Source organism: Asparagus officinalis, chromosome 6, assembly GCF_001876935.1.
Source record: "Asparagus officinalis chromosome 6, Aspof.V1, whole genome shotgun sequence".
Lineage (NCBI taxonomy): Eukaryota > Viridiplantae > Streptophyta > Magnoliopsida > Asparagales > Asparagaceae > Asparagus > Asparagus officinalis.
The window spans coordinates 13336835-13364780 of record NC_033799.1 but is presented as its reverse complement, the minus strand read 5'-3'; the positions used below and the strand labels follow the sequence as shown (position 1 = coordinate 13364780).

The 27946-nt window shown below is 37.0% G+C and overlaps 3 protein-coding genes across 3 annotated transcripts in view; 2 read left to right on the top strand and 1 right to left on the bottom strand.

Annotated features, from left to right (window-relative positions):
* On the top strand, positions 12034-12724 carry LOC109845776. Its single transcript, XM_020415045.1, has one exon. It carries the CDS (start codon positions 12034-12036, stop codon positions 12571-12573), a length of 540 nt encoding a protein of 179 aa, XP_020270634.1. The 3' UTR covers positions 12574-12724.
* Positions 14113-18354, bottom strand: LOC109845775 (zinc finger MYM-type protein 1-like). Its single transcript, XM_020415043.1, has 2 exons — positions 18345-18354; positions 14113-17079 (listed from the first exon to the last, which is right to left on the bottom strand). The coding sequence occupies exons 1-2, from the start codon at positions 18352-18354 to the stop codon at positions 14441-14443; spliced, it is 2649 nt and encodes an 882-aa protein (XP_020270632.1). The 3' UTR covers positions 14113-14440.
* LOC109845774 (putative invertase inhibitor) overlaps positions 27108-27946 on the top strand; it is a 1334-nt gene continuing 495 nt past the window's right edge. Inside the window, exon 1 of the mRNA XM_020415042.1 lies at positions 27108-27634. Coding sequence (XP_020270631.1) covers positions 27108-27634 — 527 coding nt within the window. The remainder of the gene's footprint in view (positions 27635-27946) is intronic.

Sequence of the window (27946 nt, the reverse complement as noted above, 5' to 3'; positions counted from 1 at the left end):
AAAGTTTACCTTTTTAATTTTGGTCTTTGGATATAATGGAGAAGATTATAGGATCCTTTGGTGAAATGGTGAGAGGATGTAAAAACATCAAAGACAAAGTTAATGGTAATGATATTAGAGTGCTTGTTAAAGTGAAATCTGATGAATGTATTCCGAAAAATATTGTCTGTTCTTACACTTCTCAAATTGATTCTTTTACTAGAGAAGTGAATTTGGAAATTCAACCTATTGGTGTTGGGGAAATTGCCTCAGATGTTATTGGTACACATCTTAATGCTATGAAGATGCAAGGAGAGGTGATAATTGATTCTCAATGGCTTGATCAAGTTACTCCAGATGATGTCAACAATTCTCCGACATTAAGTTCACTGAAAAAAGCTTAATATGTTCTCAAAACAGATAAGGGTAAAGCAGTAATTGTGGTGGATTCAAATGTAGAAGAAATCAAGGAAGATAATGCGGTGGCGTTTCTAGAAGTAATTCAAAATTCACCAATTTTGGTAACTAATTATCTGGCGGGATCTCAGGCTAATTCTTTCAACGACAGCTCAGAATCGTTTGTCAAATCTCTTTGTGATTTCCTAGTGGATTTAGTCAAGCATTATTGGAATGGTCAAACAGTCTATCTGGAGAAAACAACTTGGAACAATTTTTTGGCGGGAAAAAAGACGCCAGCAATTCAAACTCTTCAGGTACATCTCTCCCGCCAAAATCAAATGAATCTCTAGCTCTTCAGATGTCCACATCCGTTCCTCTAGGTTTTTCTCATAAACTAGCTTCATCGACAACTACTCGTTCGACCAGGAAATCTCTTATCAGCTGCAAACACAAGAAATTCCTGCAACATATCTCTTCAACTAAATCTGCCTCTAAAATTGCTAAAAAGGTACGAAACGCAATCCCTCTTCATCTACTTCTGTCGTGTTGCCTTTAAATGCTATGAATAATGATATTATTAAGGACATTGCGACTAATTATGGAATTAATCTACATGAGGACTCTATAGCTAAGTTGAAGGTTAATGAAGTTGATAGAATATCTTCAGGTTGTTAGAAGTCTGACCAAGAGTTTTTTCTGGAGGTCTTTCATATAATACATTCTTAATAAAATTTGCAACATGGAATGTGTGTGGTCTAAATGACCCAAATAAGTGGAGTTTGGTAAAGGATTTTATTCTACGGTCATCTATCGACATCATTGGTCTTCAAGAAAGTAAACTTTGTAAACCTTCTGCTAGAAAGCTTCGTTCTTTGGGAGGCAACAAAATAACACACTGGTGCATCCTAGACTCTTCTGAATCTAGGGGTGGTGTTATTATTGGTTGGTCTAACTCGTTCACTCTGATACGTTCATATATCGATATCTTCTCTGTTTTGGTTTTATTTATTCATGCACCATCAATGGTCTTTTACTTTCACTTAAGTTTATGCTCCCATTGATAGAGAAGATAAGGATGTTTGTTGGTGGGAACTCTCAAGATTGCGTCAAATTTTTGATGGTCCATGGGTTGTTTGTGGGGATTTCAATGCTACATTATCTTCAGAGGAAAGAAATGACAGAAATGGTTCTCTGAGAGAAATCAACTACTTCAGAAACCTTGTCTCTTCTAATTCTCTTGTTGACCTGTTCTAATTCTCTTATTGACCTGCCCTTGTCTGGTCGTTCTTTCACTTGGTCCAATAAGCGTCACAACCCTGCGTTGGCTAGATTGGATAGATTTTTAATTTGTGCACACTGGGATAGGAAGCATCCTTTAAGTTTGCAATATTCTCTTCATTCTGTTGGCTTTGATCACTCTCCAATTATTCTTGATAGTGGAGATATTAAGCCTAATCCTTCTTTGTTCAGATTTGAAAAGAGTTGGTTTCATAATAATACTTTTGTTCCTTTCATTGAATCTTCATGGAAATCTTTTCAATGTCAAGGTACTACTGTAGATATCTTCATTAAAAAAATTCCATCTTCTAAAAAGGAGAATTAAGTGGTGGAGGAAAATGTTTATGGATCTCTTTTCTCTAGAAAAGATAGTTTGCTATCAAAAATCAACTCAATTGACTTAATTGAAGAGCTAATACATTTAACTTCTTCTGAGTTAGACGAGAGGAAATCTTATCGATCTTGTTATGCCTCTATCATTCAAGAAGAAGAAACTTACTGGCGGCAAAGATCTCGTATCCAATGGTTAAAAGAGGGTGATTCTAATACATCTTTCTTTCGTAGAATAGCTTCCATTCACAAAAGATCAAAACCATATTGTATCTATTAATCACATGGGTTCTGAAATTACTAACAATGATGAAATCACTAAACCTTTTCATGATTTTTACCTTCACCTTTTTGGACAAGAAAACATGAGCAACGTGACAATTAACTGGGACTTCTTGTATCCTACTCTAAATCAAAACCTTTTAGCTCTTGAGGCAGACTTTTCAGAATCTGAAATTAAGCATGTAGTTTTGAGTATGGACCCAAACAAGGCTCCAGGTCCAGATGGTTTCTCTTTGTTATTCTACCAATCTTTCTGGGATTTAATTAAGAGTGATCTTGTTGCTCTCATGAACTTTTTTACTCAGAATCCCTCATCTCTTCATAGAGTGAATAAAGTCCTTATCACTCTCATTCCTAAAAGTAAAAGATGCTCCACAGTTAAAGATTTTAGGCCTATCAGTCTTATTAACTACATTTTCAAAATCTTCACGAAAATCTTAGCTAACAGATTAGCACCATATATGCATGATTTGGTTGCCCCTACTTAATCAGCATTCCAATCTGGCAAATCAACTCTTGACTCTATCTTAGTTGCAAATGAGATGATACATTTTTCTTCTAAAAGGAAAAAGGAAGTGGCAATGGTTAAGATTGATTTTGCTAAAGCCTTTGATTCTATTATTTGGAGTGATTCTATTATTTGGAGTTTTCTTATTAATTTACTTAAGGCACGTGGTTTTGGTCAAAAATGATGCTCTTGGATCTTTTATGTTATTTCCACCTCCAACTATGTTGTTCTTGTTAATGGATCCCCTTCTAAGTCTTTCAAATGCAAAAGAGGTTTAAAACAAGGAGATCCTTTATCTCCTTTACTTTTCAACATAACAATTGATGTTCTGAATAAGATGATCATGTATAATGTTGAGGAAGGTTTATTATCCATCATGTGCATTAAGGAACCTCTCAACCAGATAAGAAGTCTCTAATTTGCTGATGATACTTTACTTTTTGTCAAAAGCAATTACAATGACATATCAACCCTAAAGACAATTTTATATATCTTTGAAGATATCTCAGGTTTGGGAATCAATTATTCAAAGTCATCTCTTATCTATTTTGGTAGAATACAGAACAGAGGACAATCTCTAGCTTTAGCCCTAAACTACAAATTAGAAAACTTCTAATCAAGTATCTAGGTTTGTCTTTGAAGAGTGGTAAATTATCTAAATCTGATTGGCAACCTATGTTGGATAATCTGCATCAGAAACTTGCATCATGGAAGAGTAATTGTCTATCTTTTGGAGGCAGACTTGTTTTACTAAGCTCAGTCCTTTCTTCGATCCCTCTATATTTTATGTCCTTCTACAAACTACCTACATGTGTTATTAGGGAAGTTGATAAAATTAGGAAAAACTTCCTATAGACTAGTAAAGATATTTCCAATCCTTTCAAATGCTTAGTCAATTGGAAGAAAGTATGCTTATGTAAATTAGAAGGAGGTCTGGGAGTGAAGGATCTAAAACTGTTTAATATCTCACTTCTTTCTAAGTAATTATGGAAATGCATTGACAGAGATTCTTTAATTGGAGCATTCCTTCATCATCTTTATATTAGAAAAGCTTCACATCTACAATTAGCTAATTTCAATGCCTCAATAACTCCTTGTTTTGGAATGATATCATCTCAAACAAAGAAGTGTTTAATCATATTCTATCATGGACTCTTGGCTCTGGTAAAAAAAATTAGGTTTTGGAAAGATAAATGGATTGATAACAACACTTTATCAAGTTTATATCCGTGTTTATACAATCTATCCTTGTCTACTAATGTCACTTTCCGTAGTCAAGGAAACTTTCATAATCAAATATGGCATTGGCATCCACTTTTGAAGAGAAGCGTCTCGTCCTTTTCCTACACTGCCAAACTTAATCTCATGAATCTAATTGGTTTACACAGAGTTACCAAACATATTGACATCCCTATATGGTCTCTTACAGCAAGCGGTTCCTTCTCCGTCAAATCTCTCTATGATTTCTTAAACTCCAGACGTATTTTATCTACCACCTACAAAGTTGCTTGGAATCCAATTATGCCAAGCAAAATTCAGTTCTTTACATGGCTTTTATCCATGAATAGACTTCACACCAAAGATAATCTTATAAAGATAGGTTGGCACAATGACTTTACATGCATCAGTCTCACCAAAAAAGTGTGGAAACATTTCAGTGACTACTATCTACCTTTCATTTGGCCAACATCACTAGATGAACTTTTCATATCTGTTGAATCTCTTCACAAAACCGATGGGATTATATGGCGCTCTGTTTTCTCTACAGTATGCTGGTTCTTATGGACATCAAGAAATAAATATGTTTTTGAAAACACATCTTTCTATGCTCAATCGATCATTAACTCAATTATCTCTGGTTTGTATGAATCGTCAGGTTCTGGACTGGGAAGTGTTGCACTTAAGTTAGCAGCGGCTTTAGAAGATAAACCTATCTCGCGGTGTAGTAGTATTTAATTAAGCAATATCAGTTGTTTAATATGGTGTTTGTATATAACAACTCTTTTGTGTTATGTCTATTTTATTCAATTAGTCTATAGAAAGTTTAATTTCTTTTTACTATATGTATGGCCGGCTTTGGTTCTTCCCTATATCCATGTCAACGGTGAATGACGACAAAGGCCCTCTCTTCACCTTCATGGATGTTTGGAAGAAGAAGGTCATACATCTTTAGTTAGAGAAATTACTTTTTCTATCTACTAATTTCTATGGATAAAGTTCGTATCCTACTTTTGTAAAGATACTTTTGTTATTATTAAATGAACAAGGAATATCCCTTGTTTTTCTCTAAAAAAAAGATGTACACAATATATATCTTCACTATGTAGAACCATTTTCATTTATCACCAATAAATGCAAAATTTTACACAAATGAAAAATCCATCGTCAAACTCATGACTCATCCACCCACTTATCTCAAAATACAGAGAAAAAAAAGATTAGGTGCACCATGAGTATCATGTGGCTTACACTACTCAAACAGAAGGAGACCATGTAGCACAAATCATCTCATGTTTAAAAAAGACAGCCCTTTAAATACAAAGTCTCCCCCCCTCCACAAAATGGCAGCACAATGTCTTTCTCTTTCACTGTCCCCCTCGTTCTCCTTGTCCTCCTCCTCTCCATCACCAATATTGCCACGGTCGACGAAACATGCAGTGCCGCCTTAACCAGCCACTATAAAGTCAACTATAACTTCTACACAACCTCGCTCCGAACAAATCCTGACAGCGAATTCGCCAACCCTCAAGATCTAGCTCTCATCGGAGCCCAACTTTGCCTAACCAACACAACAAATACAAAATCCAAGACCAACGACATGATCAAGAACTGAAACTTTAGTCTCAAGTTCAAGCGGATCTTGAAGCAATGTATCGATGAGGTTTTTATTGATGAAATTGGTTGGTTGAACGATGTCATAGATTGGTTGAAGAAAGAGAGGTATAATGACGCATTGGATGATATTGATGAGGCGAGGGAGATTGCTTATTATTGTGATGATTTGTTTGATGAAAAAGGTGAAGATGATCTTTTGAAAGAGGAGCAAGATCATATGGATGAGCTGAGTAATCTTGCTTTGTGTTAGAATTAATATAAAACTATAATCCTTGATTCTCACTATAACTTTGGAGTTTTAGTGTAATGGTTAGAGGAACTAAATTTAAGATGATATCAGAGCAACCCAGGTTCAAATCCCACCGGCTATGAATTAAATACGGATTTTCTAAAAATTAACATCGCTACGTGAGTCCAGATTTCGACCCATAAAAAAGGACGCTCGACCTGCGGAGGCATGTTAGAATTAATATAAAATTATAATTCTTGATCTTCACCATAACTTTGGAGTTTTGATGTAATGATTAGAGGAACTAAATTTAAGACTTTATTTCTTGTGGCACGTTTGAGAGGGTGAATGTTTGTTTGTTGACGTCTATAGTTCATATTGTGCACGGCAGCCAAATTGCTGTGCTTCGAGGAACCAAACTAAAATATCGAGATAGAAGGCTAAACAATCCAAGATAACGACACAAACACAAACAACCAATTTTTACGTGGTTCGGCAAGTTGCCTACGTCCATAGGGCAAGAGGAGATGTGTTTTTACTAATAGAGAAAAAGAGTATAAACTGAGATTACAAATCATTCAAAACAACCAACTAATCTCACCAACAAATCTCTAATTCTCTCCAAAATAAAACCCTAACTAATAGCTCAAAAAATACATCTTTTTTGTACTTCAAATATCCCCCAATCAATGCTTAATCAAAGCCTAATCAAAGCAAAAAAAACCCTAAAAACGTGTCTCTATTTATAACAAAACACAATCCCAAATAGATTGAGATTCTAAAAAATGAGTTTGTCACACCCGGGGGTGGCAGACACCACACCCCTGAAAATAGGGCAGATTCTGCCATACCTGGGTGTGGCAGACACCATGTCCATGTCAACAGGGACAAATTCTGCCACGTGAGTGTGGCAGACACCACACTAGATCACTAAGAACAACCAATAAATCTCACCAACAAATCTCTAATTCTCTCCAAAATAAAACCCTAACCAATAGCTCAAAAAATACATCTTTTCTGTGCTCCAAATATCCCCCAATCAATGCTTAATCAAAGCCCAATCAAAGCCAAAGAAACCCTAAAAACGTGTCTCTATTTATAACAAAATATAATCCCAAACGGATTAGGATTCTAAAAGACGAGTCTGCCACACCCGGGGGTGGCAAACACCATACCCCTAAAAACAGGGCAGATTCTATCACACCTGGGTGTGGCAGACACCACACTCATATCAACAGGGACAAATTCTATCACATGGGTGTGGAAGACACCATACCAGGGTGTGGTGGAGCCTGTCTTGCTTATTTTTCATGTTTTTCTTAAATTCCTTCGTTATTTTTACAATTCTCCACCTCGGTGAAGTTTTCCCAAAACTGAGTCGACACCAACTAAATCAAACGTCTCACTCGTTGCGTCTAGTAAGAAGTGGAATAAAACCACGACAACGGACTCAATCCATAACAAGTTGAGAACCCAAACGAGAATGCGAACAAACTCCAAATGTCGGTATCAACTCACCAAACGGGCTGCATCATAAATGACTACCTACGTATCTTTTTACCTAAGGAATTAAGCCTTCATGTAGTTCACCCAACGGCCTCCAAAAGCCCTCAATCAAATAGAAGAGTTCTCAACTATTCTCCAACATCACCAACGAATCTGTAACTGATAGCTCTCCCAATGGCCCTAAAGTGAAACAATCCAAACACCTCTACCTGAGGTGAACCAACAGCCATAACCAAATACGAACTATGTCCACCAGCTACACTCGAATCAACGAACTCATCATCTGCATCCAAATCCAAATGATCCTCAAATTGTGTTACCTCAGCTGGAATCTCAAATGATGTAGTATGATCTGGAGTATGTGGAGTAATCTGCACCCAATGTGGAGTAGCATCACTCCTCGACCCGCTGTGATACCCTAATGATCTGATTAATACTCTCCACCTGCTGAGAGTGGAATGTAACATACCTGCTCAGAACAAAATCAGAGTCTCCCAACTATAATCAAACGAACCTCTGAATCCTAAATGTGCAATCAGATCAAATCTCACATCCTGGATGTAACCAAATGTTGGGCAACCAAATATCCGACGCAACCCAAAATCTAAAGCAACTCCACCAGATCCAAAATCTTCAAACGTAGCAGTCAGCAACCTACGAACAAGATGACCCAAATATGTCGAAGCCCGAACACCAAAACCAATGCTCAACATCAAACGCCGATCCTCCTCCAGAAAGGAACGACCAATCAAAAATATCATCTTATCTCGTTTCCCCAATGTTTCCTCTCTAATAAAGTATCTCCAACTACCATGAGCTCTACACAAACGCAAGAAAGGATCCCTACCAGAACTAGAATGACGGGTTATCTTTCTACCAATATACTTCCTCCATCTGTTGTTGACTTCTAGGACTTCATACCAACGGGACTTGGTTGCAACCCAAAAATACATGGAACAATTACCAACTACGGAAACTAAATATCGATTACCTCCTAATGATGCCTCCTTGGAAGGCCCCCAAATGCCTGAATGAATACCACCTAAAAGACCCCTCGATCGATAGATAGAAGTACAAAACTCCACCTTGGTCTTCTTGCTCATCCTAATATGCTCAAAGGACTTCAATCTGCATGTTAAAACACTCCTCAACAATCCATACACGGCACCAATAAATAAATATCTCAGCCTCAACGAACGCCACAGTATAGCCAAATCCAAAGAAGTCGTCAGTTCTCTACCAAACACCGCGCTCCCAATCAAATAATACAAATTCTTCCTCCTGACGTCCTTCATCACAATCATGGACCCAAATGTAACCTTCAGAGATGCATCCTCCAAAGTCACCCTATAGCCTGCTGCCTCCAAAACTCCAAGTGAAATGATGTTCTTCTTCCACTGAGGAACGAACCTCACTTCATTTAACTCCTGAATCACCTCGTCACACATCCTAATCCGAATGGTACCAATACCACCAATAGGATATTCATGATCATTACCCATGGGCAGAACATCCTCTCTTTCCAACTCCTGAAAGCTGGAGAACCAATCCCTCCTAGAAAAATATGGTATGAAGCACCTGAATCTAACATCCACTCTGTAGAGTCGGTAATAAAAACTGATGGTAGTACAGATAACAAGTAGCCCGAAGAATCCGAATCTGAATTGTCGCCACTAGCCTTAGCAACATTCATCTCTAAAGCTTGAGTAGCTTTTCCTTTATTCTTCCTAGCTCGATCTATCAACTTTGGACATCTGGCTTTCCAATGTACATCTTCTTTATAAAAGTCACACTGATTCCTACGAACTCCAGGATGTTCCCCTCTAGACTGCGACCTTCTATTTTAGTTTGGACTTTTTGCTCTTGTGACCAATGCCCCCGTTACTGGCTCAACTGAAGTCTCCTTATCCTTCTTTCGAAACTGATAATTCACAAGTGCAGCAGTGACCTCACTATATAAAAGAGACGTTTTCCTATTAATAAGAGTAAGAACGAATGTCTCATATTCCTTATCGGGCAAGAAACTCAACAACAATAACGCCTTGTCCTCATCTTCAATCATAACATCTACATTCGTCAAATCTGCAAGAAGCTTCGTGGTTCATGTGATCACCAATGGAGGTTCCTTTCTTCAATTGAAAGCGGTAAAACCTCCTCTTCAAATACAAGCGGTTCTTTATACTCTTGGTCAAATACTTGCTCTAAAGGATCTCCCAAATCTTTTTAGCCGAAGTCTCATTGATCACATCATATTTCAAATCTTAAGTCAAACAAGATCTAATCACACCACACGCCGTTCTATTCATCTTCTTCCAAACATTTTTATCAATGTCGTCCGGTTTCTCGTCCAACTTTAATGTATCCTCCAAATTTTATGCGTTGAACGCATCCAAGACTTCGCATCACCAAAGACCAAAACTGTTTGTGCCATTAAACTTCTCCACGTCTATCTTCATAGAGTGGATATTCAAACTTTGGATGATCTTCACATCGGAAGTACCCTCCACAACTCTTTCTTTCTCGTTTGTGAGATCTTTCGGACGGTCTTCACCAAAGAGAGATTTTTACCTCAACTGAAACCCTAATAAGAGCCCGACGGTAGACAAGATCACCAATAGTAAAAATTCCACCTTTATTACCAAGTGATGCCCTAGACAAACTTCCAAAGCGATCTACTCCTCCAAATAACCTAAGCGTAGCCCAAGCTCTGATACCACTTGTTGTGTGCAGCGGCCAAATTGTTGTGCTTCGAGGAACCAAACCAAAGCGTCGAGATAGAAGGTTAAACAATCCAAGATAACGGCACAAACACAAACAACCAATTTTTATGTGGTTCGGCAAGTTGCCTATGTACATGGGGCAAGAAGGGGATGAGTTTTTACTAATAGAGAAGAAAAGTACAAACTGATATTACAAATCACTCAAAACAACCAACTAATCTCATCAACAAATCTCTAATTCTCTCCAAAATAAAACCCTAACTAATAGCTCAAAAAATACATATTTTCTGTGCTCCAAATATCCTCCAATTAATGCTTAATCAAAGCCCAATCAAAGCTAAAGAAACCTTAAAAACATGTCTCTATTTATAACAAAACACAATCCCAAACAAGTTGGGATTCTAAAAAACTAGTCTGCCACACCCGAGGGTGGCAGACACCGTACCCCTAAAAACAGGGCAGATTCTGCCACACCTGGGTGTGGCAGACACCACATCCATGTCAACAGCGACAGATTCTACGATCTTGGTGTGGCAGACACCACATCAGGGTGTGATGGAGCGTGTCTTGCTTATTTTTCACGTTTTTCTCAAATTCCTTCGCCATTTTCACAGTGCATGCTTTTCATGGTGTTAGCTAAGGACAATTTTCATGTGACTGAGAATTTATAAAGATAATGGGGACACTCTCATTGAGATCTATATTTGAAGATTAGGAGTGACTAGTGTAAAATGAAATACTTTTTGTTCGTTATTAATTTTGTGACCATCTTCGTTTACTCTCTATTTTAGAAATTTAGAATTTTCTTGAGGAAAGAAGTATTGCCCGACCCAAAATTATGAAATTCATAGTAGTCAGAGTATAAAATTGTAAACCTCAGCATTATCATAGTTTTAAAATTTTGGTGTCATGACATAGTTTTTTTTTTTGATATGGTACTAGAACACTACGGTTAGATTGTTTTTCTTTCTTATAGGGCGCTTTATTTAATAGAAAACACATCTTTAAGTCGTACAATCGGCTTTCCTATTAGGACAGACATCCTCCCATTAGGATGTACTCTCGCGCGCTTAGCGGATTTTAGAGCAAACACTTGGGCATGCAAGTATTTGCTAAAAACTGGTTACTTATTAATGCAAAGTAAGGTTAAGCAATATTATATTTACATGCTAAATTAGCCCCTTTTTTTAGTGAACTATTCAAATTAAACAACAATCTTACACGTGCACTCTTTTGTGACAACTATATATATGATTCTATTTCCGGAAATAATGATTCCTATTATGTAAGTATTTGCCAAAAACAGGTTACTTATTAACGCAAAGTAAGGTAAGCAATATTGTATTTACATGCTAAATTAGCCAAAAATTTTAGTAAACTATTCAAAACAACAATCTTACACGTGCACTCTATTGTGACAACTATATATGATTCTATTTCCGGAAATAACGATTCCTATGCATTCACTAGAAACGCTTCAACGAATCCATCCCAGATTATATACATTATATATCTTCACTATTATAACTCTTTTCATATATCACTAATGAATGCAAAAGCTTCTACAAATCAAAATCCATCATCACATTCATCCACTACCCACTTCTCTCCAAAACATTTTTTGAAAGGGTATGTAATTTCGCAAAATGCCCCCTGAACCTTGGGGTTCTTCCATAAAAAACCCCAAAACTTGAGGTATCTCATAAAACGCTTTGAACTTTAATCTTTTCTTCACTGAACCCCACCAAATCTGTAAATAATTAAAGTGTTCTTCAGTAATAAAAACCCAAATTACTTTACCGTTTACAAGCATAATAACAAAGTTCAGAGCTAGGATTAAGTGAAATAAATAAAGTTCAGGAAGATTATGTGAAAAACCATTTAGTTCAGATGGGAATTTGCAAAATTAATTAACCCTTCTTTAAAAACCCTCCCTCCCTCCCCAAAACACCAACACAAACAACACAATGTTTGCCTCTTCAACCCTCTCCACCCTCCCTCTCTTCTTCCTCCTCCTCCTCCTCCCCATCACCAACGCCACCATCGATGAAACCTGCAAAGCCGCCTCCGCCAGCCACTACCTGGTCGACTACGACATATGTACAACCTCTCTCCAAGCAAACCCCAACAGCGAAACCGCCAACCCTAAAGATCTAGCCCTCATTGGGGCCCAACTTTGCCTGAACAACGCAACGTCTACCGTAACCAAAACCAACGACATGATCAAGAACGGAAACTTCAGTCTTAGGGCCAAGGAGATCTTGAAGAAATGCGCCAATGAGGTTTTCAACGACGAGATTTATTGGTTGAGTGACGCGATAGATTGGCTGAAGAAAGGGAGCTACACTGATGCGTTAGATGATATTGGTGAGGTGAGAGCGATGGCTTATGATTGCGATGATTTGTTCGATGAGAAGGGTGAATATGATCCGTTGAAGGAGGAGCAAGTCGATATGGATGATTTGAGTAATCTTGCTTTGTTTCTTGTTGATCGTTTGAGAGGGTGATGGTTTTGTTTGTTGAAGTTATGGTTCGTGCTTTCATGGTGTTAGCTAGGACAATATTCATGTGATTGAGAATTCATAAAGATAATGGTCATGACTGAGAATTTATAAAGATAAGAGTGACACTCATTGAGATCTAGGTTAAATATTTGTAGATTTGGAGTATATGTAAAATGAAACTCTTTGCATTTGTTATTTTATGACCATCTTCATGCTTTTAGTTTTAATCCTAGAAAAAAGTAGAAATTTTCTTGAAGAAAGAAGTAGGCAATATGCCCTACTCAAAATTCTTTTCATACTAGTCAGGGTAAGGAATTGTAAACCTCAATCACTATCACAATTTTAAAGTTTTGGAGTCATGACATGGTCTTTTGACATGGTACCAAAGCAGCTCCGATCGATTCTTAATGACCACATACATATTTCTAGAAGTGGATTTTAAATAAAAAGATACCTTTCATGAGTCTAGATTTCAATCTATGAAAGAGCCATTAACTCATTTTGGTGTAGTACGTTCTAACCATTATCGTCACTCAGTTGCACGACATAGATCTAGTAAAAGTGTGAATAAATAGAATTTTACAAAAGAAAATAATACTGGCTGCATCAGGCAAGAAGGAAAATCATCTAAATCCTATTGGACTCCTTTATAAAAGTGACAGAAACAAGGACTCAAATCACACTGAGACGCAAATATGCAAATTAATAACGTCAAGCAACACACACACACATATAGATATTACTTATTAAATCGCATATTTTAGGGATTATATAAAGAGACAAGTCATGTTCACAACTGTCTAATGTCCATCATTGACAAGCAACAATATATTTACGCAAATATAGAAAAGAGAGGACCTCCAAGCTTAATTTTTATTAAGTAAATCCTAATCAGACATCTTTCCTAAAACAATGATATTCCTGTCTATAAAAAATAAAGGACGAAGAGAAATGAAACATGAAAGGACAATTGTGCAAAACTTGTCACAAACTTAAACTAATGGTGCTCAGAGTTAACAATCAAACTAGGTCTGACCTGGATGCACTAATTAAGGTTCAGAAATGGAAATGGAAAGCCATGATTTGACTTGAATTTATATGGTTTTGTATTAAATGACAATTTCACTAAAATAGATGTGTAGGATGCTTGAATCCACTATAAAGAACTAGTGATCAATTGCATGAGAAGTTACAAGCAGAAACAAACAGCTGTGCAACTGCAAATTATAAAATTTAAAATTTAAAATAAATAGTTGTAACTATAATTGCATGCAAAAATTATAATATCTTAGTTGCATTGCAAGTGGCAGTTGCCAGCTACCGAACACCACTTTAGTCACACTGCCTCTACGTGAACACGAGTTTTGCTACAGGGATCCAAAATATGGGATCAAAATAGGGGACATATGAGGTGTCCCCCTCCTATTGCATAATGAGTTGGTCATCATTAACGATGACCAGCTCCAGAGCCGGTCCTGGGTTTTCTAAGGCCCAGGGCAAATTTTCTCAAGTGTGCCCCTTTATACAAATTAAACAAACAAATAAATAAATTATCAATTAATTAATTTTATTAAAATTATAAGATTTTACAAAAGACAAGGGAAAACACCTTGGGGCCTCATTAAAACCTTGGTTGGGGAAAACCCAATGGGACAAAACCCCAAACGAAGGAAAAAGAGTACCCCGGATTGTAAACATTGCATTAAAAAACGAAAACTACATATTTGAGTCTACATGCTTCCTCCCAAATCTCCATAAGCATTTCTTGATTTGATCAATCTTCTTTTCATCCTCCACAATTAATCGAAGCAAAGAATCATCACATGTACCTACAAAATAAAAATAGCAATGAAATCTCAACTACAAAACATCATTTAAAATGTCTTCTTGTTGCACTTTTAGATGCAAAATCATCAATTATACTATCATATTTAATGTTCTCTAACATATCCTTTTCAATGCATAATATCGCTAATCCATTTAGCCTATCTTGAGTCATGGTGGTCCGCAAGTAAGATTTCAATAATTTTAATTTAGAAAAACTTCTTTCAGCAGATGCCACAGTCACAGGTATAGTCAATAATATCCTATAAGCAACCATTACATTAGGAAACATATCCACACTCTTTACAAACTCAAGAATTTTAATGGATGTCCATGGTTTATCTGTTTCATATGCTTCTTTTGGTAACATCACTTGCAACACCTGTAACTCTGAAAATAAGTCTCTTGCATCAACATCGGAAACATCACCATGTTTTAAAGCATTTTCAAGATTCACACAGAAACTTTTCAATTCATTATCATCAAGCGAAGTCAATTTTGCAGCATCAAATAAGAACCCAAAAATAGATTCAAAACAATGCAATTGTTCAAACCTACTCTTCAATTCACCAAGAGCAATATCCACTATAACAAGAAAATAATCAGTTCTAAATGATTCTTCAGCTGATTGTTGTTCCCTATCACTATTGGAAACCTCATCAAAATGACTTTTTCTACAAACTTGACGTTTTTTTGGAAATATGGGTTCAATTCCCATATCAAGGGAAATTTGTTTAGCATCAATCATGGCAGAAACAAACCCATTTATTCTATAGTTTTCAAAAAATAACACAAGTCCTTCTAATTGTCTTACAGCAGCATCAAGACGCATGTCTTCAGATTGTAACTTTTTACTAACTAAGTTAATCTTATGCAAAATGTCATGCCAAATAACCAAACTTAATATAAATTCAAAACTTGAAAGCTCTCCTGATGCTAAACTTTGAGCATTCCTACTCAATTTGGCATCTTCACTAATTTCTGTTAATTTAAGTAAAGCTTCACTAATTTGGGAAGCTTGAGATTTTATTGCTTTGACACTTTCAATGTGACTTTCCCAACGTGTGGTTGACAATGATTTCAAAGTCAAACCATCTATGTAATCAAGTAACACATTCCATCGCTTTGTTGAATTAGCGAATACTGTATATATGCATTGACATGCTCCAAAAAAAGATTTTGCTTTAACACATGAGTTGGCCATATTACAAACTATTAAGTTGAGACAATGAGAACCACATGGCATGTAAAATGCTCTAGGATTTATATCAAGTAATCTTTTTTGTACACCTAGATTTTTTCCTTTCATATTAGAGCCATTATCATAACCTTGTCCCCTCACATCATCAATATTAAGTGTAAGGGACTCAATTACATTTTGCAATTCATTAAAAAGTCCTAATCCAGATGTATCTTCCACATTCAGAAACTCTAAAAAGTACTCTTCTATATTTATTGGAGTACTTGAAACATCTACACACCTCAATATTAAAGTCATTTGTTCTTTGTGACTTGCATCAGGAGTACAATCAAGAATGACAGAAAAATATTTAGCTGTTTTTATTTTTTCAATGATTGCATGTTTAACATTTGATGCTAAAATAGCTATCAACTCATTTTGAATTTTATGGCTAAGATAATGATAATGAATCTTCTTATCTTGAATGAGTCGAAAATGGTGTTGCATTACTGGATCAAACTCTGCAATCATTTCAAGCAGGCCTAAAAAGTTACCATTACCATCTTCATAAATTTTTTCATTTGTTCCACGAAAAGCCAAATTATGTGTAGCAAGACATTTCACAACAGCAATGATTCTGACAATAACATTTTTCCAGTGTAGTGTATCTTTCTTGATTAGCTCTTGTAATTCTGTATCAATTGTTTGATTTGTTTTCAATCTGATTTGCAATTCAACACAAGACCTCAAGTTAGTGAGGTGTTCAATACTGCTTTCATGTTGTCTAAGCTTCTCACCAAGATGTTTCCAATCTCTAATTCCTTCACTAGTTAACTGACTTCTAGAATTCATTGTTTTAAACAACTTACAACAGAAACAAAACACTTTATCCAACTCCTTTGAGTACACTAGCCATTTTCGATCCTTAGTTTCCCCATTTGGTAATGTACGAAGATAATAATTTGAAGAAAAATGTCTATTGTGTTCGTCCATGGGGAATTTGAGATTAGTTTCTCTTAGGGGGCCTTTTTCTACAAGTAAATCTCTCATTTTTGCATCAAGATTATCCCAAACTCGTGGATCATAAATGTTCAAATCAAATCTTGTTTCGGGACATTCATTTTCATGGCAATGTTCATCAATATTTTCATTTTCATCAAGGAAAGGTTCATCACTATTTTCATTTTCGTGGCATGGTTCATCAATATTTTCATTTTCATCAAGGAAATGTCCATCACTATTTTCATTTTCATCTAGATCACCAATTTCTTCGTTCACATCATTCTCATTTTCTACTAATTCTTCCAATTGAATTGGGTGTTCATATTCATTTGGTAAATCATCTTCATCTAAATTTTCAAGTGACACATTGGTTTGTTTAACAAAATATTTATTCAAAGATCCTCTTAAACTTTGAGCAATTTTATCATTTTTTCTTTTTTTGTCTCTTGAGATTTCCAGAAAGTTGTTTCTTAGGAAACATTTTTTAATTTTTATAATAAACACTTAACAAAGAACAAAGAACAATAAAACCTGGATTTTGAGCATAAGTTCTTCCACTTGAAACTTCCAATTATAAAGTTCAAGAATCCCAGCTAATGTTTCTGTTGAATCAAATAACAAATAAGAAAAAGTTAAAACGATATGTATTACAATTTATAAAATTTATACATCTAATCTAAATTCTATATGTTATCTTAAAAAAAATACCTTCAAAGAAAGTCTCTTCAACAAACAATTCTTGAGAGGCCTCGGCCTTGAGCTCCTGCGAGAACTGGCGGAGGCGGACCAGGCAGTGAGACTCTCACCGTGAGAGCAGAGAGCTGCTGGCCTTATTGTTCTTGAGAGGCTCCTGTCCCTTACTAAACTTCAAGAACCTATTTTAAAAAATAAATGAATCGGTCCCAGTCCTTCACTGTACACACAACCGAGTGATGGCACACCTTAGCAGCTACTGGGCCAAGTTGTGTGGGCTAACTCAGCAAAGGTTCAGATTAAGACGGCTATACTGTTGCAAAAGTGATGACTTCATTAACCTCCCGTTGTTTTCACAAATCTTGAAAAAATCTTCCATGTTAAAAGTAGAAAGAAACTGTAGCAAAGTGCTATTACACATCATCTTTGTCATACTAGATAGATGCTATCATGCTATGCATATCAAAATCAGAAGACAGAGCCGGCCTAGGCTCTAGTGCTATCATGATTCATGAGTTGTAAGGCTCCCTAGTGAAAGCTTGCTCACCCAGTCACCCTAGGCCCTAGTGCCCCCCTTAGCTATGGCCCCGGGCTGTAGCCCTAGTGGCCCTAGGTTAAGGCCGGCCCTGACCAGCTCATTATGTAATAGGAGAAGGACACCTCACATGTCTTTTCTGTTGGTCCCATATTTTAGATCCATGTACCAAAACTCACGTGAACACAAATAAGAACAGAGCACAAACATTAATTAAACGACATTTTTTAAAACCCCAATTTTAGCGATTACGGGCTCAGAGCCAAGACGTCTTGAACGGGGCCAGCTAAAACGGGTCGATTTTAAAGCCGGCCCAACATGAGCAAGTTTTAAGCGAGATACTGATTGAAATCGAGCAATGTATATGCGTTTGTCATACTCGAGCAGATAAATCCTGCCAAGTCCTTATCCGGTTTGTTCTCGTATTTATTTGCATTTTATTCCTTACTGAGAAATTATTGATACTTATTTTGAATGGGTCAGTGTAGGTGTTGATTCTGTTGAACATATTTTTCAAAGACGATGTAGTCGATACTATACCTGATTGCATGTTTTTGCAACATGGCAAATCGTAAAAGCTCTAATATTTAATAACCAATAATCCTTTGCCAACAGCTTTGGTGCTCCAATTGAGTACCGAAGTGGTTGGTGTAGTTTGTTTCCTTGAAAATCTCTCTCACATCCTAAATTTGAGGGATAAGGTAGTTGAGAGGAGTTTATATTATTTTAGGAAGTATAAATAAGAAGAGAAATATAATTTGTGATTAGTTACAACTATACAACTAATAAACGCGTCTCTATTTTTTCCGTCCTTTTCTAGCATTCTTCCTTCTTCGTTTCTTATTGCTTTTGAACTATAAACTCTTCCAAAACTTATTCATGTATTGCATTATTTTCTGTCTTTTATTTCTTATTCATGTATTGCATTATTTTCTGTCTTTTATTTCTCTTATTCGTGATTAATTTTGCAAAAAAAAAATCTAATTTTCCTCATACACCATGTTAAATATAAGTGATTAATTCTTTTTATTTCTTCTATATCTTTTTTTATTTTCTATCTTTTTATCTTTTTATTTCTTTTATTAAACAACTTGGTTAATGTTATCTGTTAACGTATCAGCATTAGATTGTGCAATATATTTGGGATTGCCCATTGATTCCCCATTAATTGCCCATTGATTTTCTTCCTTTTTTCATTTCTTTCCTTTTTAGCTGGTTGATGTATATATATATACGTGTAATCCCATTGTACAAGAACAAGATAGTGAATATAATTTGCTCTCATCAAACATGGTATCAGAGCTCTGTTCTTAAATCAGATCACCGCCTCCAATCTTCTCTCTCTCACGTTTCCAGCGTCGACGACCGCACGAGACCCGCGATTCCTCCTTCGGCCAGAGCTTCGCCGCCATCTCGTCGCCGACGAACAACTTTCCGTCCGCATCCCTGCCCTCCCCGACAAACCCAGATCCGAACCGCCGCCCTCTTCAGATCCGAACCGCCATCCAGAATCGACCAGATCCGCGCTTTCCGTCGCCCAGATCTGTGCCTTTCGCCGCCCAGAATCGACCAGATCCGCCTCCCAGAACCGAGAGCTTCGCCGGTCGCCAGCGAACTCCTCCCGTGGTTCCAGATCCGTGCTTCCCGTCGCCGGTCGCCTTTCTCCGTGCTTCCCGTCGCTCAGATCCGTGGTTCCAGGTCCGCTCTTCTTCTCAGCTGTCACACATAAAAGTGTGACTTTTGTGGGTTTGGTGGTCTTATGTTGGGTTCTTCTTTTGGGTTTGTTGATATGGAGAAATCTGAAATATTTCGTCCTACTGCTGTTATTTTGGATGGCTCTAATTATACTCTATGGTCTCAACGAATGAAAAGCTTCTTAATTGGACGCAAGCTTTGGCGCATTATTACTGGCGATGTTATTGAACCAGTCCGAGATGTTGATGAAAACAATACCAAGTATGCAGAACGTCTTGAAGATTGGGATAGCAAAAATCATCAGATAATTACCTGGTTCTGTAACACCTCTATTTTAGCCATTCATATCCAGTTTGCTGATTTTGATACTGCAAAAGAAATTTGGGATTTCTTGTCCAATCGGTACAAAACTACAGGTCTTGCACACTATTATCAACTGCTCACAACTCTTGCCAGTCTTAAACAAGACTCCGGACAATCTGTTAATGACTTCCTTGCTGTCATTCAACCTATATGGAATCAATTAGCACAAGCTAATATCAGCGATGATCATCTTCGCCTTATTCAGGTTCTCATGGCTCTACGTCCTGAATATGAATCTGTTCGTGCTGCTCTGTTGCATCGTGATCCTTTACCCTCTTTGGATGCTGCTGTTAAAGAAATCTTATTTGAGAAAATACGTCTTGGTTTGATCAAATCTCCTTCACCGGAAGTTGCTCTTGCTATCACTCGGCCACGCTCTACATCTGGCTCATCCTTGTGCAAGAATTGTAGAAATACAGGACATACATTTGCAAATTGCCCTACTATTGAGTGCAGATACTGTCACAAACATGGTCATATTTTGGAAAATTGTCCAACCCGTCCACCTCGTCCTCAAGGCACTTCAACAAAATCTAAGTTTTTCTCTAAGGCTAGTTCTTCTGCTGCTGCTGTTACTGCTCCTTCTGATGAGTCCCCTTCCTCTGTTCTTAATGTTAGCGATCTCGAAGCTCTTCTCAGACAGGTGATATCCTCCAATCCTTCATCTTCCACTGCATTAGCTGTCACTGCAGGTGATTCTTGGTTTCTTGACTCTGCTTGTTGCAATCATATGACTTCTCAAATGTCTCTCTTATCTAATAAAACTTCTAGCAAATTTCTGCCACCCATTCAAACTGCTGATGGTAATTGTATGTCTATTACCCATATTGGAACAGCAGCTACCTCTAATTTAAACCTTCCTGATACTTATTGTGTCCCTAAATTATCCCTAAACTTAGCCTCGGTTGGGATTGCGCTTCAACGATGATATCCAAAGGAGGTTGGCGGAATTGTGGAGTGAAGCAATGCACATTTAAGTCAAGATCCAAGTTTAAGCTTCATCCGCAAGATTACCAAGATAGAGCTTCGTTGAAGATCAAGATCATTGCTTGGGTAATTTAGTTTAGGAATTTATATTATGTGTGTTAGTACTTTAAGCTCAATCATATACACACATACACGTTTTGGTTTTTGTATATATATAGTTATATATATATACATATATGTTTTGGTTTGATAGTTTTCAAGTTTTACTATGAAACAATTGAATATAATTAGAAAACATATTTTTGTTTCATACTCATATGCATATATATGATTTCATCAATATCAATTTTAGTTAGTTAAATGAAATCATGTTTTAGTGCATTATATGTGTATTTTGATAAAATACTACATTCATTGTTTATAGACTTCATAACAATAGTTTACATCTTTCTTCAAGTCTATAAAATCATTTTGTAAAGTTTCAAAAGTTGGTTTAGCCAAAATGTCAAAATTCACATGTTTACATTTTCGTGTTTTGGACTATTTTGCAAAATGATGATATTTTTCATTTGGGAAGTCCTTTTTCAAAACCAGTCGTTGTAGCATGTTTATTATCATGTCTACAATCATTCCCCAAAGTTTTACATTTTTTGGAATTTATTTGATATTTTTAAACAGCATTTTAAAACCAGCAAAACAGGTTTCAGTTTCTGTCATATCTGTTTTCGGTCGACCGTACCGGTCGACCGAACCTGAGTTCATATTCTCACTGGGCGACAGAGAGTCTGTCGGTCGACCGGTCCGGTCGACCGAAAGCTCCATCGGTCGACCGCACCGGTCGACCGACGAAGTCTGCCTGTTTTTTGTTTTTCAGACCTGGATAGCGGTCGACCGGACTTTTCCGTCGGTCGACGTTGTTGAACCAGTCCGAGATGCTGATGAAAACAATACCAAGTATGCAGAACGTCTTGAAGATTGGGATAGCAAAAATCATCAGATAATTACCTGGTTATGTAACACCTCTATTTCAGCCATTCATATCCAGTTTGCTGATTTTGATACTGCAAAAGAAATTTGGGATTTCTTGTCCAATCGGTACAAAACTACAGGTCTTGCACACTATTATCAACTGCTCACAACTCTTGCCAGTCTTAAACAAGACTCCGGACAATCTGTTAATGACTTCCTTGCTGTCATTCAGCCTATATGGAATCAATTAGCACAAGCTAATATCAGTGATGATCATCTTCGCCTTATTCAGGTTCTCATGGCTCTACGTCCTGAATATGAATCTGTTCGTGCTGCTCTGTTGCATCGTGATCCTTTACCCTCTTTGGATGCTGCTGTTAAAGAAATCTTATTTGAGGAAACACGTCTTGGTTTGATCAAATCTCCCTCACCGGAAGTTGCTCTTGCTATCACTCGGCCACGTTCTGCATCTGGCTCATTTTTGTGCAAGAATTGTAGAAATACTGGACATACATTTGCAAATTGCCCTACTATTGAGTGCAGATACTGTCACAAACATGGTCATATTTTGGAAAATTGTCCAACCCGTCCACCTCGTCCTCAAGGCACTTCAACAAAATCTAAGTTTTTCTCTAAGGCTAGTTCTTCTGCTGCTGCTGTTACTGCTCCTTCTGATGAGTCCCCTTCCTCTGTTCTTAATGTTAGCGATCTCGAAGCTCTTCTCAGACAGGTGATATCCTCCAATCCTTCATCTTCCACTGCATTAGCTGTCACTGCAGGTGATTCTTGGTTTCTTGACTCTGCTTGTTGCAATCATATGACTTCTCAAATGTCTCTCTTATCTAATAAAACTTCTAGCAAATTTCTGCCACCCATTCAAACTGCTGATGGTAATTGTATGTCTATTACCCATATTGGAACAGCAGCTACCTCAAATTTAAACCTTCCTGATACTTATTGTGTCCCTAAATTATCCCTAAACTTAGCCTCGGTTGGTCAATTATGTGATCTTGGTCTAACTGTTCTTTTCTCTCCCCATGGTTGTCAGGTTCAGGATCTTCAAACGGGACAGATAATTGGCACGGGGCGCAAGGTGGGACGATTATTTGAGCTCACATCTCTTAAAGTTTCTGCTCCCAGATCGATTTCTGCTTCCACCACCATTCCATTAATATACCAGTGGCATCTTCGTCTTGGTCATGCATCCGCTAGTAAACTTCGTCCTTTAGTTTCTAGTGGAACTTTAGGTCTTTCCAAATTTGAGTCTTTTGATTGTTTACATTGTCAACTCGCAAAACAGCCTGCCTTATCTTTTAATCATAGTAACTCTAAATGTGATACTCCTTTTGGCTTGATTCATTCTGATATTTGGGGTCCTGCTCCTACTCCTACTGTGAATGGTTACAAATACTTTGTTTTATTCATTGATGATTATTCTAGATTTACATGGATATATTTTCTTAAGCATAGATCTGAATTATCTCAAATTTATATTGATTTTGCTACCATGATTACAACTCAATTTTCTTGCTGTATCAAAATTTTTCGTACTGATAATGCCATGGAATATCAAGATTCTACTCTTCTTCAGTTTCTCAAACAGCAGGGAACTATTGTTCAAAGATCATGTCCTTATACCTCCCAACAAAATGGTCGTGCAGAACGTAAACATCGTCATATCTTAGATTCTGTTCGTGCTCAACTTCTTTCAGCATCCTGTCCTGAAAAATTTTGGGGTGAGGCTGCACTTACCTCTGTTTACACCATTAATCGTCTTCCTACTCCGGTCCTTCAGAATCTGTCTCCTTTTGAACGATTATATGGTAAACCACCTGATTACTCAAATCTTAGAGTTTTTGGTTGTGCTTGTTTTGTTCTTCTTAACCCCCATGAACATACTAAACTTGAACCGCGGGCTCGTCTTTGTTGTTTTCTTGGATATGGACAAGAACACAAAGGATATCGGTGTTGGGATCCTATGTCTGGTCGGTTACGAATTTCTCGTCATGTCACTTTTTGGGAGCATACCATGTTCTCCACTCTGTCTAAATTTCATAGTTCTTTTTCCGCCTCTCAACCGTTCTTCACTGACCCTTCAATTGAGTTATTCCCTTCCTCTGATACAGAATCTTTAGTTGAGCTTGATAATTCTCCTTCCACCTTTGCACCCACATCTACAGCATCTGTCTCCACTGATGATCCTGAACCTCCTCTTCGTCGCTCTAATCGGATAAGAGAATCTCCTCGTCATCTTCAAGATTATCATTGTTTTTCTGCTATTGTTTCTTTACAAGAACCACATTCTTACCGTGAGGCTAGTACTGATCCTCTCTGGCAGCAAGCAATGTCTGAGGAACTTCATGCCTTAGAGAAAACACATACTTGGGATTTAGTGGATCTTCCTTCAGGCAAAACTCCTATCGGATGTAAGTGGGTTTACAAGATTAAAACTCGTTCTAATGGTTCTGTCGAGCGTTATAAAGCTCGTTTAGTTGCTAAAGGCTATACTCAGGAATATGGCATTGATTATGAAGAAACATTTGCTCCTGTTGCTCGTTTAACCTCTGTTCGTAGTCTTTTAGCTGTTGCTGCAGTAAAACATTGGCCCCTTCTTCAGATGGATGTTAAAAATGCTTTTCTCAACGGCGATTTGGAAGAGGAAGTTTACATGCATCCTCCTCCTGGTTATTCTCATCCTCCACAAAAAGTTTGTCTTCTTCGGAGAGCTTTATATGGTCTTAAGCAAGCTCCGAGAGCATGGTTTGCAAAATTCAGTTCCACTATTGCACGTTTTGGTTTTGCTTCTAGCCCTCATGATTCAACCTTATTTATCCGTCGTACTGAGAAGGGTATTGTTCTGCTGTTACTTTATGTGGATGATATGATCATTACAGGTGATGATTCTGTGGCCATCTCTGACTTACAAAACTACCTCAGTCAACAATTTGAGATGAAAAATTTGGGGCCACTCAGTTATTTTCTCGGGCTTGAAGTCTCTTCTTGTTCAGATGGCTACTATTTGTCCCAAGCCAAATATGCTTCTGATTTGCTTTCCAGATCTGGTCTCACTGATTCAAATACTGCCTCAACACCATTGGATACCAATGTTAAGCTAACTCCATTTGATGGCACACCTCTTCCTGATCCTACTTTATATAGACAACTTGTTGGTAGTCTTGTTTATCTGACCGTGACTCGTCCTGATATCGCCTATGCCGTGCATGTTGTCAGTCAATTCATGGATGCTCCTCGGACTATTCATTATACTGCTGTTCTTCGTATTCTAAGATATGTCAAAGGCACTCTTCTTCATGGACTTCATTTTTCTGCTCATTCGTCCTTAATTTTAACTGGCTATTCTGATGCTGATTGGGCTGGTGATCCTACTGATCGTCGCTCCACAACTGGTTACTGCTTCTTCTTGGGTGACTCGCTCATTTCATGGAGAAGTAAAAAGCAAACTGTCACATCTCGATCAAGTACTGAATCTGAATATCGGGCCCTAGCTGATACTACTTCTGAATTACTTTGGCTCCGTTGGTTACTTGAGGATATGGGAGTTCCACAATCCTCTGCTACCATTCTCCATTGTGACAATCATTGATTGCCCATTGATTTTCTTCCTTTTTTCATTTCTTTCCTTTTTAGCTGGTTGATGTATATATATATACGTGTAATCCCATTGTACAAGAACAAGATAGTGAATATAATTTGCTCTCATCAAACATTATCGAAAGAAAAAAATCTCTTCACACACACATATATATATTCATTCCCTTGAGAGCAAACGCGAAAAAGAATTTCAATTTTTAGGTATATGCTAAATTTTTATACTAAACTTGCGAGAAGTAACAAAAAACAAAAGAAACGACATTGGAGGATAATTAGGAAACAAAGAAAGGATAATTAGGAAACAAAGAAACGGTATTGGACGAGGATAATTAGGAAAGTATGTAAGTAGGTCGGACAAAAATAACCTTCCATATTTTTAGACAGTTTTAATTATTTTATCAAATTAAAAATGGTAAAAAACGTTAATTTGGGAGCACCGAAGCAATGCTCTAATCCTTTTCCCACCATCTTATCTTAATAAACTACGCTCCACGTACATCTTGGAGATTTTTTTTCTTAGCCTTTGAATATCATACGTATCATTAATTTTATTTTCTTTTTCCAAAAAAATTTATTTTCGTCTTCCCTCTTTTCTAATATACATACAAAAATTTAAATTTAAATCCATGCATTGTACGAGTAGTAACTAGTTGGGGAAATATCTGCACAATCATAATGATCCGAGATGATTATTAAACGTGATGCCCAATTTGATATGGGTTATCACTCACTTGTGTAGATTAGAATTAGAAAATAGATTAAAGAGGTGACTTTTAAAATTATGAAGAAGAGAGCAGTCAAAGTAATAAATTTTTTTGTTTCACATGTTTTTATAAAGTAGTTGGAATGGAACTTCTTTATCTTCATTCACCTTAGTTTGGATAACAATGAATTTTTATTTATGAATTAGCTAATAAAGGAAATGTTAGTAAAAAAAAGTTATTTTTCTAAAGTCATACACATTCCAAGCTACTTCTGAACCTTGAAGGGTTGATTTTTTTTTAAATAGGGATGACACATAAGCCACAGTAGTGTTCAATGAAGTATTAGAAATAGACCTTTCAGATAAATAAATAGATTTATTTCTCCGAAATAGCAAAAGTAGCATCCCTTCTTTACTTTAGCTACTAAATAATTACTTGTGCAAACAAACAGGCCAGAAGTAGATATGGTCAATTTTGCAGTTGTCTCAACATGCGGCTAATACAACCTATAGTTGACACGCCAATTAGAAATTTTATTTTAAATTCCATAGTCTAATCGTTACCAATTTTGCGTTATTTATGGAAGTTGTATATTATCTTTAAATTAGTAAAACTATTTAAGACAATAATCTTAATATGGACAGTCATGAATCTATTCAGAGAATCACAATCTTATTGTGGACATTTCTGATTCTATTCAAAAAATCATAATCTTATTATGGACACTTGTGATTCTAGCAAAAGAATCATAACCTTTATTATGGACATATATAATTCTAGTTAAAAAAAATCATAATCTTTATCCCTCCCCTAGAAAAGAAATCACGTATATATGAAACTTGTATCAATACGAGATTGTATTCATCGTAATATCCATCACATACTGCCACATTTACTAATGCAAAAAGTGAATGCAAAAGATCACACAAATCAAAATCTTTTATCCTATGCCATTTATCCACCAACTTCCCTCCAAATCCCATTTTAAATACAACCCTCTCTCTACCCATTAAAAAAAAACACGAACGAAACAATGTCTCCCTCTTCCCTCCTCCCCCTCTTCCTCCCCCTCCTCCTCCTCTCCATCACCAACGCCACCGTCGATGACACCTGCAAAGCCGCCACCGCTAGCAACTACAAGGTCGACTACGGTTTCTGCACAACCTCGCTCCGAGCAAACCCAAAGAGCGAAACCGCCGACCCTAAAGGTCTAGGCCTCATCGGCACTCAGCTCTGCCTAACCAACGCAACCAACACCGGCACCAAGATTAATGACATGATCAAGAACGGAAACTTTAGTCACGAGGTCAAGGAAATCTTGCGGTTGTGTGATGGGGCTTACAACAATCAGATTGATCTGCTCAACGGAGCGATGGATTCGTTCGAGAAAGGGGATTACAGCGACGCTGTAGTGAAGGTTGGGAGGGTGAAGGAGAGGGCTTACGACTGCGATGATTTGTTCTTTGAAGGGGGAGAAGAGGATTTGTTGAAGAAGGATGAGGGCGATTTGGACGGGCTGAGTGGGCTCGCTTTGTTCCTCATTGGGCGTTTGAGAGGGAGGTAGAGAATTTGTTCGAAATTATGCTCATGGTTTTGTGTGTGCTCGTTGGAGATGTAGTTTTGTTGAGAGTTAATTGATGGAAATAAGTGGCGTACGTCAATTACTGAGATCTATATTTCATTCACTTTTCCAACTATTCGCATAGAAGAAGATTAGGATTAATCGTGAAACAACATAAATTTTTCGTCAGTCCGTGAGGATCTTTTTATATCAGAAAAATAAGTACTTAAATTAGCAAATAAAGCATTACTCTTTTCGAAATGTCCCTATTCTTACATGAATAATGGTAACTACACTACATTTTCCTGTTA

What these genes read in the sequence shown, in the direction of transcription:
- LOC109845776 (XM_020415045.1), top strand. Translation starts at nt 12,034, where the DNA reads ATGTTTGCCTCTTCAACCCTCTCCACCCTCCCTCTCTTCTTCCTCCTC.